The 18995-nt window shown below is 45.4% G+C and overlaps 1 protein-coding gene across 4 annotated transcripts in view; it reads left to right on the forward strand.

Annotated features, from left to right (window-relative positions):
• GDPD5 (glycerophosphodiester phosphodiesterase domain containing 5) overlaps positions 1-18995 on the forward strand; it is a 194579-nt gene that overhangs the window by 59066 nt on the left and 116518 nt on the right. For all 4 annotated transcript variants that reach the window (XM_071814418.1, XM_065833682.2, XM_071814488.1 and 1 more), the window contains one exon: positions 9415-9589. In XM_071814418.1, coding sequence (XP_071670519.1) covers positions 9473-9589 — 117 coding nt within the window. In that variant the 5' untranslated portion in view covers positions 9415-9472. The remainder of the gene's footprint in view (positions 1-9414; positions 9590-18995) is intronic.

Below are 18995 nucleotides of genomic sequence, written 5' to 3' on the forward strand. Positions count from 1 at the left end.
GATCCATCTCCTTGAGGTGATGCTTGTAGAGCAGGATTCTACCGTGACGTGCTGGTGTGGGTACAACCTGAGTCAGGCAATGTGTGACCGTCACCACTGCCATCCCAAACAAAAATGCAGCACAGTCTTAGTAGTATTAGAAATATCCATGTAAGTGATGTTAATTGCTTTCCGGATTGAAAGGCGGAGAGGACCTGTCTCTGAACAGCGTTGACTGTAGCGGATATGGGGTTTTCGGAGCCGCGCTGAGGTCTTCACTTGCAAGGTTTTCTTGCAAAGGCCAGAGCTTGTGCAGAAAGCGGAGATTGCGTTTGATGATTGCTCTACAAGAAGTTTGTACAGGTTTTTCCGGTGTCCTGTTCCGCTTCTTCAACCCTTTTTAAAATGCTAGGCACCCAACATGCCCTCAGTTTGTGGAAAATGTGAAGAAGCTGGATTGCGGAGGGCGTTAGTATGTACTGTGCTTATTTATTTAGCGAGATTAAAGTCTAAGTTCTTCTTTTGTAATCTCTTTGAAGTGTTTATCTTTTGAAGTCTGAATTCTCATTAGCTGGAAGTGTGCAACTCCCAAACTACATGCTGTCCTAGTTTCAAAGCATTAATTTTTTTAAAAAAGAAATTTAAGAACAGTAAACAACAGGTCAGACCCATAGGGGCTGCATGTCAACCAGATCCTGGGTATTTGGGTCATCACTTGCCACTTCATGAATCAAAGTGGCTCTGCAAGCCTGTCACCCTGGATTAGGATGTAGTAGTAGGGTTTTGGCATCACCATGCATCAGGGAGATAGTAATCATACAACAGTTTGGGTTGGAAGGGACCTTCAAAGCCCATCTAATCCAACCCTCCAGCAATGAGCAGGAACATCTTGAACTAGATCAGGATGTTCCTCTTCAGAGGTGTAAGACTTCTCTGGTAGACCAAGACAAGTCCTATAGTCATCTCTTTCAAAATTCTTTTTTTTACTGATTTTCCCCTTACTTTCCAGCATTGGAGCAGCAGCATTTGGCTTTTAGGGCAAGGGTGTTTAGCCAATGTGTACTTTCCTGTCTCAGTTATCATCCAAAAGACTCCATTTACATGCACAAACACACATGGCAAGGAACACGTCTCTCCAGCTTATTTCTGTTGTTTACCAGGGAAAGTTTTAGATGGTAACTGGCATTTCAACGCATCTGCTGTTTTTATTTGTGCAGGGACTCTTCAGTGTTATCTATATAAAACTGAATGCTTGGAGCCTTGGAAAAGCGGGTGGGAGACCTCTAACCCAACCCAAATTCCAGAGTAGGGCATAAACAATGTGTTGGAAAGAATAACCCAACCGGGTCATTGAGTGATCAGGAGTCATCATCACAGTCATTACGTGGGCACCTTCCACCACCAAAATGTATCATCTTAGCACTTGAGGCTGTTTATGGCTTTGGGGTGTTCTCTTACCATTTCCGCCTTGAAATTAAATCTTGATGTTGCAAATCGAGATGTTCTGGGTCTGGGCCAACAAAATGTGGAAAGTACTGCTCAGTGTGTGTGTGTACATATAGATTTCCTCCTGGGGGAATGGTTGTAGCAAAAACATCCCTCTGCAAGAGTTGTTCTGTTATTAAACAGATGGGGATATTGTCCCTCTTCCATTTCCATTGTCTAACTCGGGGCAAGTGGAATTCCATTACTTTTGCTTGGCAGATTTCAGTATATTAAAGAAAAGTTTGCTATGAAAACCATTAAGAGTCTGTGAAAGTCACAATGATTTAGATAAGTTTCCTTCTAATGCTTTAAATCATTTCAGTACAGAACTTATTTTTTTTAGAAAGTATCTATGGAAAAATCAGGATTTTTCAAGTATAATTAGGGAAACAACTGACAAGACAGCTTAAAAGAACATCAGTAGGGATAACTGGTTATCAGTGATGTTACCACCTAATAGTTATAGGTAATTATTTGCTTAACAAGGTTATAAGTGTAACTAGCTCAATAGCAATTTTAATAAAAAATGGAGATGTTGAAATGATACAGAGATTCTTGGTAAACAGTGATCCCATGAGTCACCCTCAAGAGGAAAAACACTCCTTTTAATGTGGAAATTGGTAGAATCTGTCAAAGCTCTTTTAAAATGGGTTAGCTAAAAAAAATCTCAAACAGCCTTGGAGTCTATATTTTCTGCATTTATTTGCATTGCAAGTGGGGCAAGATTCCTCAGGCCTGATTTTTGAGAGCTTGAGTGTGTGGACCTGCTTGGCTTCTGAATGTCCCACTGCTGCGATGGCCTTCTGGCCTCTCCAGGTATAGAGGGAGGACATGGAGGTATGACTGTAATGGCATTTCTCTGCTGTCCCCCACACTTTCCAGAGAAATCTTCCTCTCCCAAAGCATGGGATATTCCTGATGAGAATCCTCCGCTGTCCATTTGGGTCTTTCCAGCCACATCTTGATGGATGGAGATGTTGGAGAAGGCCACAAGTGTCATCCACATCTTGACAGATGGAGATGTTGTAGGAGGCCACAAGTGTTCTTTACATCTTGATGGATGGAAATCTTGGAGATGGCCACAAGTGTTGTTCACATCTTGATGGGTGGAGATGTTGTAGAAGGCCACAAGTGTTCTTTACATCTTGATGGATGGAGATCTTGGAGATGGCCACAGGTGTCTTCCACATTTTGACAGATGGAGATGAGATGTTGTAGAAGGCCACAGGTGTCTTCCTCTCCCCAAATGCCTGGATTTGCACACTCCAGCCATCTCTTTAGATTTCAGGATTCATAACCATGCATCAAAGCATCCTTGGCTACGTTTTGGTTCTTTTGTGGATGTGCTAATCAAATTTAGAAGCTCTTAACAGGCTCGAACAAGAAGTCACGCTTATCATAGTGAACCAGCCTAGGATATTTGGAAGAAGGACAGAGGTATCAGGTCAAGGCAAGGCAGACAGGAACCCGTAGGTCTTATCTCTTCCCTCCAGCTCTTCCAAACCACCTGGGTATTCAAAATAGTGCTGCCGGTGGCATTGCTGCCTGTGTATTAAGCTGCTTGTCTCTGGACTATTAAAAGATTTGTCCTAAGATGAATGAGATCAGTGTGACCTGTGTGAATCTGGGTTGATAGGAGAACAATAAAAAATTCAACTTGAAGGGGGATTATATGGGAGGACTTGGACTGTACCAAGCCTTGTGAGAGGGTTAGATGCTATTAAACCTGCTGTTCCATGGGTGAATTGATGTTATTAACTCAGTGCACCTGAGGGCTCTTGCTCTTTCTCTTCCTTTACCTAATTTGATAGCTTCGAGGTGGTTTAACAATTGGTCCTGATTGCTCCATTCCCTTTCCACTCCCAATTTCTGAGTATTGCTCTAAGGCAACAGGGATGGAGGAGTTAACTCAGAGACAAAAAAAAAAAATCCAAATTTTTAGGCCAGATCTCCCCAGAGAGCTTCCGTTTTAAATTTGCAACTTGATTTCTCTCTTGCCTTTTTCTTTTCATTCTACAAAGCTGTTTGGAAGGGAATAATGTGTCGCAGGCTGTAATGGATACCCACAATCCAGCCTCTCAGGAATGCAATGGGTGCTAATTAGGCATCCTGGAGCCTTCAGAAAATGCTCCTGCTGTATTTGCAGATGGACTCTTCCCTGCTCCCCCTTTTTGGGCAAGCTAGCTGGCAAACTCGGTTATTCAGCTCTAAGAAGTTTGTAGCCATTGGCAGAGGGTGAATCTTTAAAGTCAAGGTTGCTTGCGTGGGTTTGTGCTTTCTACTTCGTTATCCCCCCCGCTTCTGGTGCGTGTTGCTGAATTTGAATAATTAATGTATGTTATCTTGCTTCCTGTTTTCATTTCTGTATGTAACGCTAACCAGCGGAGGTTTGAATCATTCATAGCCTGCTTTCTCCACCTCAAAGCTGTAGATGTCATGGGAACAGTGACTGTAAGATACGGACTTTCTGTTTTTCTCTGTTAAATCCGCTTCTGGGAGCAGGAGCAGTAAGTGTTCAGTAGGTGATCTCGGCCAAGCGAGGATCTCTGGACAGATGGTATCAGTGTGGTTTCTCTCGAGCAGCATCTTGTTTGAGCTTCAGCCTCTTCCTGCATCTCCTGTTACTACTCGGGTGTCTCTGTGTGCGGTGCGGGGGGTGGGTGCTGTATTTTGTGTTCTCTGTTGTGGGCTTGTGTGCATCTACTCATGATGTTTATGGAGCAAAGGGAATGATTTTTGGCTTGTAGGTTGTGCCTTGTGCTATTGAACTGCATTCAACAATGGCTTTTTTTGAAACTCATGTTGAGTTTCTTCTCTTCATGCTTTTATGACTGGTTTTATAAAGAGGAACCCAAATTGACAGGCTCTCATAGAATCTACCTGTGCTGGGGATCATGGTGGGAGCTTCCCTTGAAGGGTTATGGAGCCTTCTCAGCTATATTTTCCTTTGCTGATCTTTTCTGAGAAGAGATAAAAATTATCTATTTTTATCTTCTCAGTTGTTTGTAGTGGATTCTGTTACTTTTAATACCTTCTGGCAGTGCCTTATGGTGATGGTGTTGGAGGACAGGAGTGCTTTTGTATCACCTTTCTGCACTAAAAATTCTTGTGTCTCTCTTGAACTCTGCCAGGAGGTTGGTAGATGCTCTTTGGAACTGGACAATTAACTCAAAGCTTTTACATCTAGCTTGGCTGTTGGTGTTGTGGCAGGAGAAGGGTTGATTGCTGGTCGCTCTTCATCTCTGAAGTGCACTCCTACCTTACTAAAACCAGGCTGTTTGAAAAGGATTTGGTGCCTCCAATACCCCCAGTTGGGATGCAAAGTTCAGGCCTTTAATTGATAGCTTTGGATATACAGTCACAAGAGAGGTGTTTGTGTCTTGAACAGGTTGAACCGAGGATCTTTTTTTAGGATCTGAAGCTGGAACATCTCTGCTGGGAGGACAGGCTGAGACAGTTGGGGTGTTCAGCTGGAGAACAGAAGCTCCAGGGAGACCTTAGTGTGGCCTTTAAAGGGGCTGAGAAGAAAGATGGGGACAGACTTTTGGAGCAGGGCCTGTTGTGTTAGGACAAGGGGTAATGGTTTTAAACTGAAGGAGGGGAGATTCAGGCCAGACATAAGGAAGAAATTGTTGCCCTGAGGGTGGTGAGAGCCTGGCCCAGGTTGGCCAGAGAGGTGGTGGCTGAACCATCCCTGGAGACATCCCAGGCCAGGCTGGATGAGGCTCTGAGCAACCTGAGCTGGTGAAGATGTCCCTGCTCATGGCAGGGGTGGCACTGGGGGAGCTGGGAAGGTCCCTTCCACCCCAAACTGTTCTGTGATCTTGGTGATAGCCCTGAGATGCCCTTCTTGTCCAAATTCACCCTGTTCCCTTCTCGCATTTATCAGTTGCCTGCTATGAGTTGTGCTGTGAAGGTTCAGCTGGGGACTTAATGATAAGTGCTTGAGCTTCAACTTTGTGAATGGAATGATGGATCCATAACATGAGTTATTTTATTTCTATCATATTTCTATTATATTTATTTCTGCTTCCAGGCTCCTGCCACTTTGAATGAATTGGATATTGATTTGAAAAGTCAGGGTTTTCCAGCTTTGACACTTTGTGGTTGGTGTACAGTACCTCTTCTCCAGGTGTCTGGGCTGGAGGAAAGTGAGGAGTTTGCCAGGATCGTAGGATGATGAAATACTCAAGTGTAGTCCTTGTTTTGGAGTTTGCAATACAATTATTGTAAACTAGCAATTAAAATATGTGGTCAAAGCTTTTAAAGGTAAAGATGATCTGTCTGTCCTCTTGACTTGCATGACTGAAGGAGGAAAAGGTGGTAATCAGCAGAGATGCTGATTGTGGTTGGATTGATGACCTTTGAAGGTCCCTTTCAACCCAAACTATTCTATGATTTTCTTGGAGATTAGTTCACAAAGGAGTTCTTGTAGGGACTGTAGCCTGCTAGGTTTTTGTGCTGGTAATGTGAGACTCAGCAGTGTTGTTAATACACTGTGCATAATTTTTACATCCTATGTCCTGCAACATTTTTTACATCACTTGCTGATTCACATCTTCAGGGCAGAGACTATGGCTTTGTCCAAGGCCCTTAAATAGCATCTAACTTCGCATGTCCTTAGCATTTCTGTCCTATTCTATCTGACAGTTGCTTCTGCCCTCGGTGAGCTGCCAGCACATGGGGAAGGCAGATGGGGGAAATTCACTTTTTGGGGATAATCTTGAAGCAGACAGAAGCTAAAGATAGGAGGCAACTTGTGCAGTGACTAATGCCAAGCTTTATAAATAGCTCAAGAAGAGCTGAAATGTGGGCAGGGAGGTGATCTCAAGCACGAGGCCATGGAGGTGGCACAGCAGCGCTTAGGGGCAGATGAGCTGGGAGAGGATGGAGTGACACGATGAGCAAATAGCTCTCGTTTCAGGCTGGATATGATTGTGCTGCCATCCTGCATATCCTCCCTAGGGGAAAGAGCAAAACCACGTGGGGAGTCTGGATCAGCTATGAATTGATATGCAAGTCCTGCACATCTCGTGTCCTCCGCCTGGGTCAATGCCTCGAGCAGCACCCACAGCATTGGACAAGAACACATTTTGAGTGTCTGCATAAGAGGAAAGCAAAGGTCCTATGGGTTGTGGGCTCTGGAGACAGCCTGGTAATGGTCTGGTGGGATTTGAAATCACAGCAACTGATTAGCAAAATCTGTTTGCCTCCTGGATGCTGAATCCTCATCAGAGAAAGCCAGGACAGGGCTGTCCTAGACTGTCAACATGAAACATAATCTATAAAGGAGGACAGAAGCTGGAAGGTCTGTGCTGCCTGTGTCTTTGTTGACATTTCTAGACTCTGCCACAGTGTTTGCAACATCTGGAGCATCCCCTTATGTATCAACTATAATTAAAAATACAGTCCATCCCATTCTTGGAGGCTTTCTTCTATGTGACATGGCAATGAAAGGCTCTTAGGTGGCTAGGCGCTCTCTCTAAGCCCTGCCACATTTTGCTCATGCTGGTGAGGATGTTGCTAGTCATAACTGTCATAGAATCACAAGATGGCTGGGGTTGAAGGGACCTCTGATAACCCAGCCCAACCCACCTGCTGACGCAGGGTCACCAGAGCAGATCACACAGGGTCACGTCCAGGTGGGTTTGAATGTCTCCAAAGAAGGAGACTGCACACCTGCTCTGGGCAACCTGGGCCAGACTCTGGCACCTCCCAGCAAAGAAGTTCCTGCTCATGTTCAGATGGACTCTCCTGTGTTTCAGTCTGTGCCCGTTGCCTCTCATCCTGTCATTGGGCACCACTGAACAGAGTCTGCTCCATCCTCTGACACCCACCCTGAAATATTGATCACATTGGTCAAATCCCTCTCAGCTTCTCTTCTCCAGCTCAACAGGCCCAGCTCCCTCAGCCTTTCCCCATCACAAAGATGCTCCAGACGCCTCAGCATCTTTATGTCCCTCTGCTGGACTCTTTCCATTAATACCTTGTCCTTCTTGAACTGGAGAACCCAGAACTGGACCCAGTACTCCAGATGTGGCCTCACCAGGGCAGAGTATAGGGGGAGTATAATTTCACTCATTGCTTTTTGCAAGACCTGAGCGCTGGGGATCCTGCATGTGAGGAAATGAAGCATTTCCCCTGGCGAGGGTGCGATTTCCTTACTGCCCACGTACCATGCACGCTCTGGAAAAGCATCCAAGCACTTTGTTGTTGTGCGGACAGTCAGTGCATTATGAGTGATGCCCAACAGCAGTTGAGCTTGCGATGTTGGAGCTCTGGGTGTCCAGTAGTGCACCAGGAACCTGTGGAAAACCCCTGATAGGAGTTATACACAGCTTCTTTAAATACAGAGTCACAGAATGTTAGGCTTTGGAAGGGACCTCAAAAGATCATCTAGTCTAATCCCCCTGCCAGAGCAGGAACACCCAGCTGAGGCTCCACAGGAAGGTGTCCAGGCGGGTTTGAATGTCTGCAGAGAAGGAGACTCCACAACCTCCCTGGGCAGCCTGGGCCAGGCTCTGACACCCTCACCAGGAACAAGTTTCTTCTCATATTTAAGCGAAACCTTTTGTGTTCCAGTTTGGAACCCATTACCCCTTGTCCTATCATTGCTTGTCACCAAGAAGAACCTGGCTCCATCCTCCTGACACTCACCCTTTATATATCTGTAGACATTAATGAGGTCACCCCTCAGTCTCCTCTTCTCCAGCTCCAGAGCCCCAGCTCCCTCAGCCTTTCCTCACACGGGAGATGCTCCACTCCCTTCAGCATCTTGGTGGCTGCGCTGGACTCTCTGCAGCAGTTCCCTGTCCTTCTGGAGCTGAGGGGCCACAACTGGACACAATATTCCAGGTGTGGTCTCCCCAGGGCAGAGCAGAGGGGCAGGAGAACCTCTCTGACCTACTGACCACCCCCCTTCTAACCCACCCCAGGTACCATTGGCCTTCCTGGCCACAAGGGCCCAGTGCTGGCTCGTGGTCATCCTGCTGTCCCCAGGACCCCCAGGTCCCATTCCCTTACACTGCTCTCGTAACAGGTCGCTCCACAACTTATACTGCAACCTGGGGTTGTTCCTACCCAGATGCATCTGCTTTGAGGCTCCCATCCCTGAATACTGATTTTATGAATCAGTAAGCACACACTATTATTTGGTCTGTTCTTGATATGAATTTCACCAATGACAAAAAGTGAGCATCTGAATATATTTTTAAGAAAAAGCTCTGTGATGCACCAAGCATGTAATTGATGGAGCAGAGTACTTTCTCTTGAAATAGTGATGTTTGCATGCATGGCATATAGAGAAACTGCATCTGTATCAGGCTGGTCCTTTGGGAGCAAATGGTTTTTGGCAGAGAAGGGACCTTTTTCCTGGGTAAGGCTGCAACCAGCTCTGCATCGTTCTGAGGGCTCCTCAGAAATGCCTGCAAAGGGAGAGGGTAAAATCTGCTTCTTCCAACATGCACAGAAGCGTTAGCTCCTCATCTGGGACCATTTTACAGGCTCCAGAGGATGCTCAAGATAAACTGATTTAGCCTGGCTGGGTTTCAGCTTTGCAGAGGTCTCTGAATCAATTTTAAGGCTGTGCTTATGGAGGGGATGGTTCTTTACATTTCAATCATTTGTAAAAAATCTAATCATCCGGGCTCCAAATAATCTTGTCTACTGCATGGCTTTTCTTACTGATAACTCCTGTGAATATATTTGCTTTTAGTGCTGTGGGAGAAACTGCACAAGGAAATAAAACTTGCAAACTAATTAAACTTCTCAGTCTCATTGAGTAACAAACTAGAGATGTTGGCAGGGCTGGGAATAGATCTGATTATCATTCTTACTCTCTTAATAGCCAGAGGACATGGTTAATTATTCAGTTGCTTGTTAATGCATTGAAATATTGCTCAGCATTTTAAATTGATTTTTCTTTTTGTGTTTTTCCTCTTCTTTCTGCAGGGCACTCCCAGGACCTGATGGATTTCTGATAGCTCGCTCCTGAGGGGCTGGAAGGAGCATGGTTAAACACCAGCCGCTGCAGTACTACGAGCCACAGCTATGTCTGTCCTGTCTGACGGGGATCTACGGCTGCCGCTGGAAACGGTACCAGCGGTCACATGATGACACCACCAAGGTGGGTTGTTGACCACGTTGCCTCTTCCCGATGACTTTGTGTTGCAGATGGGTGTGGGTTCTTGGTTGGGAGTCCTGGATATTTGATTGTATTTTGTGGCCTTGGATAAGCCATAGAAACCCCTGGACTTACGGCTTGGAGGTCTTCAAGAAGTCCTTACCGTGTGGTTGACGTAGCAGATAGGTTAGCTGGTTGTGGTGCTCAAAGTGGTGTGGGTTTGGCCAAATTGGTCTGTGTTTTTCTTTTGGCACCAGGATAGACTTTGGTTTTGCTCCTTGCTCTGTGTTTTCTTGCTGTGCTTGTATATGTAGGAACTGCATTCCAGTGTAGCCTCTAGCTTCTGTGCATGTGAAAATAAGTTTATAGGTAGGGAAAGGCAGTGAGGTGACTCTTCCCTCCTTGGCTAAATGCAGTTTTTAAGAGCTCTGGCAGAGAGAATTCAAGCACCGGGGCTGGACTCACACCTTCCCAGTTGTTTGTGGCTGTGAGATGGGGTCTCATGAGATCTGATGTGTTTATAGGAAGAAAAGTGGAAAAACTGCTGTCAAATTTGCCCTGTTGCATCTTCTGGGTATTCGTGATTTGTGTATCACTGTTCTTCTGAGTTCTCATATTGTCTGGAAGGTTTTTTTTTTTTTTTTTTTAGTATGCTTGCTACTTAAAGAAATAAAATAAAACCACAACCCAAAACTTAAATATCATTTCTCCTGGCAATGATCCTAAGAGATTCTTTTGCTGCTTTTTGGAGGCTTGGTTTCACCCTGTTGACAGTCAGCTGCTCTGTCTTGTTTTTAAGTCTATAACCAGGGATGATCTTGGCTGTCGAGTGCTTTTCCTCTGGAAAAAGAGGCTTTTAAGGAGAGAAAACACTTCTAGGAGGCAGATGCTGTGCCAAAAATGCTCCTGGTTCTGAATCGCATATAGTGTTGGTGGGGTAGCTTGGCTGGAGCTCCCATGTGAATTGAAAAGTCACAGCTTGCGTTTGTGCAGCGTAAAACAAATTTCCTTTTGCAAAGTAGAAATGTTTGTGTTGTTTTTCCTCTTCAGTCTGAGTGATCACTTCTGAGCCAGCAGAAGTTTCCTTTGAGTAGATACCCGGGCACATCCATAGCAGAGGCTGTACTTGGGTTTTTAAGATTTTTGTCAGGAAAAGAAACAGCGGGACGTAATGTCTTGGCATGCACGCGTGTACTTAAATACTCAAAATGCCTTATTCCATATGCCTTGTGAAACCAGACATCATGCTAAAAATCTACAGAAAGATTGCCATTGACTTAAATGTTTTTGATGGAAGCTGGGTCTGCTTGCACTGATCTGTTGTATCAAAAAATATCACTGGCAACCTTCTGATTCTGCTTGGAGTTCCAGTTGTTTTTCTAGTGCTAGAGAGGAATTTCTTGTGTTTAAAGTACCTGTGCAGGGCTTAAAAATATGTCAGGTCTCTGAGTCAGTCTTATTGGGGTCTACACGAGGCCTCAACTTCCACTGTGTTGAGTAGAGAAATGGAGAGAACTTTGCTCATGTGGGAGCAAAAGAAGAAAGTCTTGAATTAGCTCCAGGCTATGCAAAACCAACGTATGAAGAACCTGATCCCATCAATAAAGTACATTTTCTTTTCTTTTGGACAAATCAACCTTATAATAGAATGATTTGGGGTGGAAGAGACCATCAAAGCTCATCCAGTGCCACCCCTGCCATGAGCAGGGACATCTTCACCAGCTCAGGTTGCTCAGAGCCCCGTCCAGCCTGGCCTGGGATGTCTCCAGGGATGGTTCATCCACCACCTCTCTGACCAACCTGGACCAGTCCAAAAATTTCTGAGTACTCCCATCATTGGTGTTTAGTGATCTCTGGTCTGCGTGAGAGGACTCTTGGGGTGTACAGAAAGACTTTCCAAGATCCCAAGGTATTGAATGGGGAATAGGATGTTGGACATATGCTCACTGTGTCCAGCTGATGTATTTTAGCCAAAATATTTAGGTGTATCTGTAAGGAACTAGCCAGGAAAATACCATAACTTGGGAGCCTATTTTCTTTATACGTAACAATGGTATATTGATGATAATGCCTGTAGTATCACCCTGTCTCTTGCCCTATAGTAACTCAGCCACTGCGAGCACAGATTAGAAGCAATTGTAGTATAATATGTCATAGAATCATAGAATGTCCTGAGTTGGAAGGGACTCACAAGGACCATCGAGTCCAAGTCCTGTCCCTGCACAGGACACCCCACAGTTCACACCATGTCTCTGAGGATGTTGTCCAGTCTCTTCTTGAATATTGAATATTGACATGTTTTCCTGAGCATGATTTCAATAAAAAGAGGTACAGTGTACATGAGAGGTCATAAGTCTTGCAAAAATCCAGAGCTACCTGGGAAGGAAGGAATAGAGTATGTACATGTTATGGTTATAGTTTGTGCTGCCAGAGTTTTAATGATTGCTCTCCTTTTCCCCCAAATGTATGCAGATCAGGCTTTCGACTACACATTAAAAATTTACATGAAAATGAGCATTTTAATTGCAAGCTTGAGTTTGAAGTTTTTTGGGAGACTGCTTGCTGGAATTGTAATTATCTCTTGCTTTCCTCTGACCTTTGGAGAATGGAAGAGGGGGGCTGAAGGTGCCCAACCTGCATGCTTCATCTCTTTTTAAAATTTTGAACATCTGCAAAATTCCTGTTTCTATTGCGTGCCTTCGGCTTTAATGGCAAGATCCCCTTTCACTTTTTTAAATTTTTAATGTATTTTTTTGTTTGTTTTTTAACTAAAAGTATATGAAAGAGAAGAAATGGTCTTGCTGAGATCCAAACCATTATAATCTACAGCTGGTGTGAGGAGGCAATTTCTGGTCTAACTACAGCTTGTTCATCAGGTATTCAACCAAAGAAGTTCTTATGAAGCCAGTGCATCATCTTAATGGGATCCTGAACACAAAAACTCTTGGTAAATAAGCTTTGTTTTGTAGTTGCTATATGGGCTTCTAAAGGCCTGAAGTTCAGATGGCAGCTTCCAAGGTAGCTCCCACGATACTGTTGGATTGCCAGCAATTAAAACCAAGAAAATGGCACTGCTAATTGCAGTGTATAAACACAAAACTCTGTGCACATTTTCACCTGGGTTGAACTTCTGTCTGGGCCCCTCAGTTCAGGAAAGAGATTGAAGTGCTGGAGTGGATCCAGAGAACAGCAACAAGACTGGGGAAGGGACTTGAACACAAGGCCTATGGGGAGAGGCTGAGGGAGCTGGGCTTGTTCAGTCTGGAGAAGAGGAGGCTTAGAGGTGAGCTCAGCACTCTCTAGAACGACCTGAAGGGCAGTTCTAGCCAGGGGGGATTGGGCTCTTCTCCCAGGCAGTCAGCAATAGGACAAGGGGGCATGGGCTTCAACTCTGCCAGGGGAAATTGAGGCTGGAGATTAGAAAGCAATTCTGTGCAGAGAGAGTGGTCAGCATTGGAATGGCTGCCCAGGGAGGTGCTGGACTCACCGGCCCTGGAGGTTTTGAAACTGAGATTGGCCATGGCACTTAGTGCCATGATCTGGTCAATGGACTGGGTGATCTCTGAGGTCTTTTCCAACCCAGTCCATTCTGTGATTCTGTGTAACCCCAGGATAGCTCTTGTTCCTGGGGTTGGCTGCAGCATCTTTTAAAATCTACCCAGCAATGTTGCAGGATCAGTATCCACGTGGGAGCCGTTGCTGGGGCTGCATTGTAAAAAAACATGAAGTTAAATCTATCAACTGGTTTTGTTCATGTTTGCGATGTGGGGTTTTTTTATTGCTTCCAAAACCATGTAGTCTGTACGCAGCAAATAACACACCTGGGAAATTATCTTAGGTGGGAGTGAGGAAAGACACATTCTGCAGGAGAAAATTGCAGTGGTAATTTTTTACCTGTCCAACAGTCAGAAGCCGCCACTTTTGTTGTCGCATTTTTTTTTTGGTTACTGTGTACTGAAAGATCTTGGCATCTTTATTTATACTATTCAGTTCCCTGTCAAATAGGATAAAATATTGTCACTGTTTGCAAAGAGGTTTGGCTTCCCTGTTTAGCAGGCACAGCTGATACTGAACTTTCCAACCGCAAAACCTTCTGAGATACAAGCTGAACCAGACAAAACGTATAATAACTGTGATTTCTTCTTGTCTCCCCCATTTCCCTTGGAAGCTTCCCACAAAACTGTCTTTTCATCCAGGAAATTATCAAGGATAGATGCCTGGTTTGGTTGTATATGCTAGGAAGGGCCATCATCACCAGGGAATGAACCCAAAACTGGCAGTTTTGGATCCCAGGTGGGTGAAACTGCAAAATATAAGAAGGGCAAGTGTAGAGTCTTGGATCTGGGCAGGAACAACCCCAGGTTCCAGTGTAAGTTGGGGAACGAGCTGTTGGAGAGCAGTGTAGGGGAAAGGGACCTGGGGGTCCTGGGGACAGCAGGATGACCATGAGCCAGCACTGGGCCCTTGTGGCCAGGAAGGCCAATGGTACCTGGGGTGGGTTAGAAGGGGGTGGTCAGTAGGTCAGAGAGGTTCTCCTGCCCCTCTGCTCTGCCCTGGGGAGACCACCCCTGGAATATTGTGTCCAGTTGTAGCCCCTCAGTTCCAGAAGGACAGGGAACTGCTGGAGAGAGTCCAGCGTAGGGCAACAAAGATGCTGAAGGGAGTGGAGCATCTCCCGTGTGAGGAAAGGCTGAGGGAGCTGGGGCTCTTTAGTTTGGAGGAGACTGAGGGGTGACCTCATTAATGTTTATAAATATATAAAGGGTGAGTGTCAGGAGGATGGAGCCAGGCTCTTCTTGGTGGCAAACAATGATAGGACAAGGGGCAATGGGTTCAAACTGGAACACAGGAGGTTCCACTGAAATTTGAGAAGAAACTTGTTCCTGGTGAGGGTGTCAGAGCCTGGCCCAGGCTGCCCAGGGAGGTTGTGGAGTCTCCTTCTCTGCAGACATTCAAACCCGCCTGGACACCTTCCTGTGGAACCTCAGCTGGGTGTTCCTGCTCCATGGGGGGATTGCACTGGATGAGCTTTCCAGGTCCCTTCCAATCCCTGACATTCTGGGATTCTGTGATCCCTGTGATTTTCTGTTCTTCAGTGTCATCTCCAATATTCAAATGAAGGTCTTTTCATGAGCTCTCCGCGAGTGATGCACTTCATGGTACTTGTACAACCTCTTTTCTTCCCATTTCTCTTGTAAACACCCCTGAAAGGACATGTGTGAGAGATTAAATCTTGTACATACAGAAATCCCCCTGTTTTCTGAATGCTCTAATCCCACAGGTGTTACCTGAGCATCTAAGAAACCACATCCTTGTTCAAAATGTGGCGAGATGGTGAAACTTGAGCTAAGATGCACATCCAAGCTCAAGTCGGGATTTCTTTGGAAGCCTTGAGTGTGTTCAGGACTGCTGGTCAATGAAACATGGGTCTGCAGGTTTGCATTTTGGGTGTAACATTGAAGTTTTGTCGTCCTTAGGCACACAGCTTGTTCAGAACCAGCTTAAAAAAACTCTCTTACCATTCAGTGTGGCTTTGTAGAGCTGATGCATATATGAACATGGTCTGTTTAAAGCCCTTACACTTGCCTTTCTGCCTTGGGAACCACATTTTCCAATGAGTGTCCCAGAAACTTCATGTTTTTAAAGTGTTTTGTTTTGGTTTTCTTTTGGTTTGGTTTGTGTTTTTTGTTTGTTTTTTTTCTCTCCCCACATCCAAAGCATTGTCCCCTTCTTTTCTCAGAAATCCCTGCTAGTTACTGATGGGACCAGCATAGGGACCTGGTCCAAGAGCTGGAAATGCTGGTTGGTTGTACCCACCAGCTTCTGGCATTGGGAGAGCAACTCCTGCAACCCTTGATTCCAGCACCGCTGTTGGGTGGCATTTCTCCCCTGTTGTTTTTATACCCCATTTGTATGTGCCAGCAAGTGTTCTTCATTTAATTTTTTGTTATCCTCTCCCTGAACTTGTGTCCTGGTGTGTCATCTTATGGTCCTATATGGTTTTTCTAGTCCTTCTAGTAGCTGCTGCAGTGTTTTGCTCTCTACTTCCATCCTCTTCTGACAGTAATACTCGGTAACGGGAGGAGAGATGTTTCCTTGTTGCTGTTGCTTCCAAGACTTGCTACTCCCATTTGTGAAGAGCGGTCAAGCCTGCAGCAATGCCTGGTGGTGTCAGCTCTTCTGAACCCAGCAGCAGATGCTCACCACTTTGTAGAGTTCAGGATCTGCTGTGTTATAGAATCACAGAACAGTTTGGGTTGGAAGGAGCTTTGAAGCTCATCCAGTGCCACCCCTGCCATGAGCAGGGACATCTTTACCAGCTCAGGTTGCTCAGAGCCCCGTCCAGCCTGGCCTGGGATGTCTCCAGGGATGGTTCATCCACCACCTCTCTGGCCAACCTGGGACAGTGTCTCACCACAAAAAATTTCTTCCTCATGTCTGGCCTAAATCTCCCTCCTTCAGTTTAAAACCATCACCCCTTGTCCTATCACAACAGACCCTGCTCAGAAATGTGTCCCCATCTTTCTTATGGGCACCTTTTAAGTCTGGAAAGGCCGCACTAAGGTGTCCCTGGAGCTTCACTTCTCCAGGCTGAATCAACGTGACCTCCTATATTTAGTGTGTGAAGTGGCATAAATCCTTTTGGCAGCGTTGTGTTTTTTCTGTGTGACTGGATAAACTGAGGCACAGAAGTCAAGCTGTTGTGAAATGACTCGATGGTGGCCACCACCAATGAATCTTGAATCCCATAATCATCTTAACATGGACATTTCTCTCTGCTACTTGAGGTATTCCTGATGTTCCTAGCTGCTGCCTGCTGGTTTGAAGGTGAGGAGCTAGGGACACTGTGGATGTGGGACACTGTGGACGATGCCACCAGGAATCACAGCTAACTTGGTGGGTTGCACTTATGTTCTCTGCAGTTTTAACTTGTCTGCCTGTAAATCCAGGCTCTGGGTAATATTATAAGTGGCCCCTGAGCAGGGCCGACCCTTTTTATAGGTGATTGATTAGCTCATATAGCAACAGCTTGCACAATTTCCAATACTTTGTCACTGCTATTTTATTCAGAAACTTTGAAGTGATCCATGCGTGAGCTCCCTGTGATAAACAACCCGGCCAGCGCCCCTCAGATACACAAAGGTGCCTTGTGACTTTTCCAACATTATTGGCCTCCGGGGTTTAATTCAGTTTGCGGCATTTCCTTTTTATAGCTGCCAGATGTGCTCCCTCCAACTGTTTTTCCTTTATACATTATACTAATTATCTGGGTGAAAAAGAATGTTGCTGGAGCCCATCATCTCTCCTTCCTGTTTGCTCTTTTCAGACACAGTAGATGCTGCTGCTTCTCTCCTACTTGAAGCCACTGTGTGTGTTGTCTCGTCTTAAATTATAATTGGGGAAGGTGACCTCAATATTACTGGATGTCAGTAGGTTGTTTGCATCAAGAAACCCACTGAGGATGCACCAGAAAGTCTCCAAGAGGCTGGTGAAGCTCCAAAACCATGGAATAGCAAACCAAGAGAAGATGGTCAGGTTGGACCTTTACCAACCCTTGTTTTCTTTCTGGGTTGCAGTGAAAACCAACCTGGAACTAGCACCTTAAACAGGGCTGATAATTAGTGTGTGTGTGTAGTCTGGGTAGGCAAATGGATCTGAGGGCTGATAGCCAAGTGCTGTCTGTGCAGGAAAAAATGGCTTTGGGTGTTTGAGGATAGGCAAAGACAGACAGGAACTACACCCTAAAGTTAGGGAAGGCTATAGGTTAAAGAAGGACTTTTAAACATCCTTAGACAAGCCAGGACAAAACCAACTTGTCCTGTTTCTGATATTCAGGAAATCTCCATGTTTCTTTTGTCCTTACTCCAGCAGCCACCAGAGGAGAGATGGCTCTTTAATTTTACTTTGTTATCTTTTTTTCCTTTCTTTTCCTCTATCTCTGGTTCCCAGACAGAAGTCTAGGCTGCCTGTGCTTCCCAGGAAATCTGTCACATGTTATCAGGGGGTTTAGCCAAGCCTTTCCTAGAAAGTATTTGGAAAGCGATGACTTCAGACTCACCGTGCTCAGCTTGGGGAAGAAGAAAGGTTGCGAGCAGATACGGTTGATGTCTTGAAGCCCTTGAAGATAAGCGCTGCTGAAGGAGGACACTTGAAAGGCTCAGATAGTTGGCTGCGAGGGAACTGATTTCTGACCTATTATTGGAATGAGCTTCTTGAGAGAGGTGGGAACAGAGTTTGAGGGTTTCCAGGGGTGGCTGATGGAAGAGATGGGAGGAAGCTACAACCAGTTATGTGCTCAGAAAGCTGATCTGAGGCTTGGAATTTGTGGTTGTCACCAAAACAGCAACCAAAAAATGACCTCAGGTGCTGTGCTTTAGATTAAGATTCATCCTGATAATTTTTCTTGAGGTTTCTCTCTGAATTCCTCCTTGTATGGTTATGATCATGTAAGTGTTCCCATGCCAATCATCCAGATCTTTGATACTTGGGGAAGAAAGGGCTCCATGGGTCTCTTGCCTCCTGATGCAGCGTGTCCTATCTGGGATACTGCAGTGCAAGACTTATTGAATATATGTGTTTCCTTTGTAATGCTTTATATTATTTTTTCAAATCTGGATAATGCAAATGTGTTTTCTTAGTCCATTGATCAGCTACCGACGTGTTTAAGGCAGAAGGCGCTTTAGCTAGCGCATCCCTCTCCCCATGGCTACCACCCTATAAGTGGCTGCACGGAGCAATTAAAGCAACCCAGCAAGGATCAGAGCTACCCTCAATTTCTGCTCATGATTCTGCTGCTGTGTTATAGAACATAACCAGTTTATTATAAATACTGTGTGTTGTGGCACATGTTGAGCTGTTGGAGTATGCTATTGTGTGGGCATGTTGTGGTCCTAGCAAAGAGATGGGGACCGCTCGGGAATGTGTAAGAGGGGTGGAGAAATACACAAATGCTCACAGCCAGGTTATCACAGAATCACAGAACGGTTTGGAAGGGATCTTCAAAGCTTATTTAGTGCCACCCCTGCCATGACAGGGACATCTTCACCAGCTCAGGTTGCTCAGAGGCCCGTCCAGCCTGGCCTGGGATGTTTCCAGGGATGGTTCATCCACCACTTCTCTGGACAACCTGGGCCAGGCTCTCACCACCCTCAGTGGAAGCAATTCCTTCCTTAGGTCTGGCCTGAATCTCCCCTCCTGTAGTTTAAAACCATCACCCCTTGTCCTATCACAACAGGCTCTGCTCAAAAGCCTGTCCCAGTCTTTCTTATTGTCCCCTTTTAAGTCTGGAAAGGCTACACTAAGGTCTCCCTGGAGCTTCTCTTCTCCAGCTGAACACCCAAACTCTCTCAGCCTGTCCTCTCAGCAGAGGTGATTGTTTTCCATTGATCCCTCCATCCCTAACCTGGAT

The sequence above is a fragment of the Patagioenas fasciata genome, chromosome 1, assembly GCF_037038585.1.
Source record: "Patagioenas fasciata isolate bPatFas1 chromosome 1, bPatFas1.hap1, whole genome shotgun sequence".
Lineage (NCBI taxonomy): Eukaryota > Metazoa > Chordata > Aves > Columbiformes > Columbidae > Patagioenas > Patagioenas fasciata.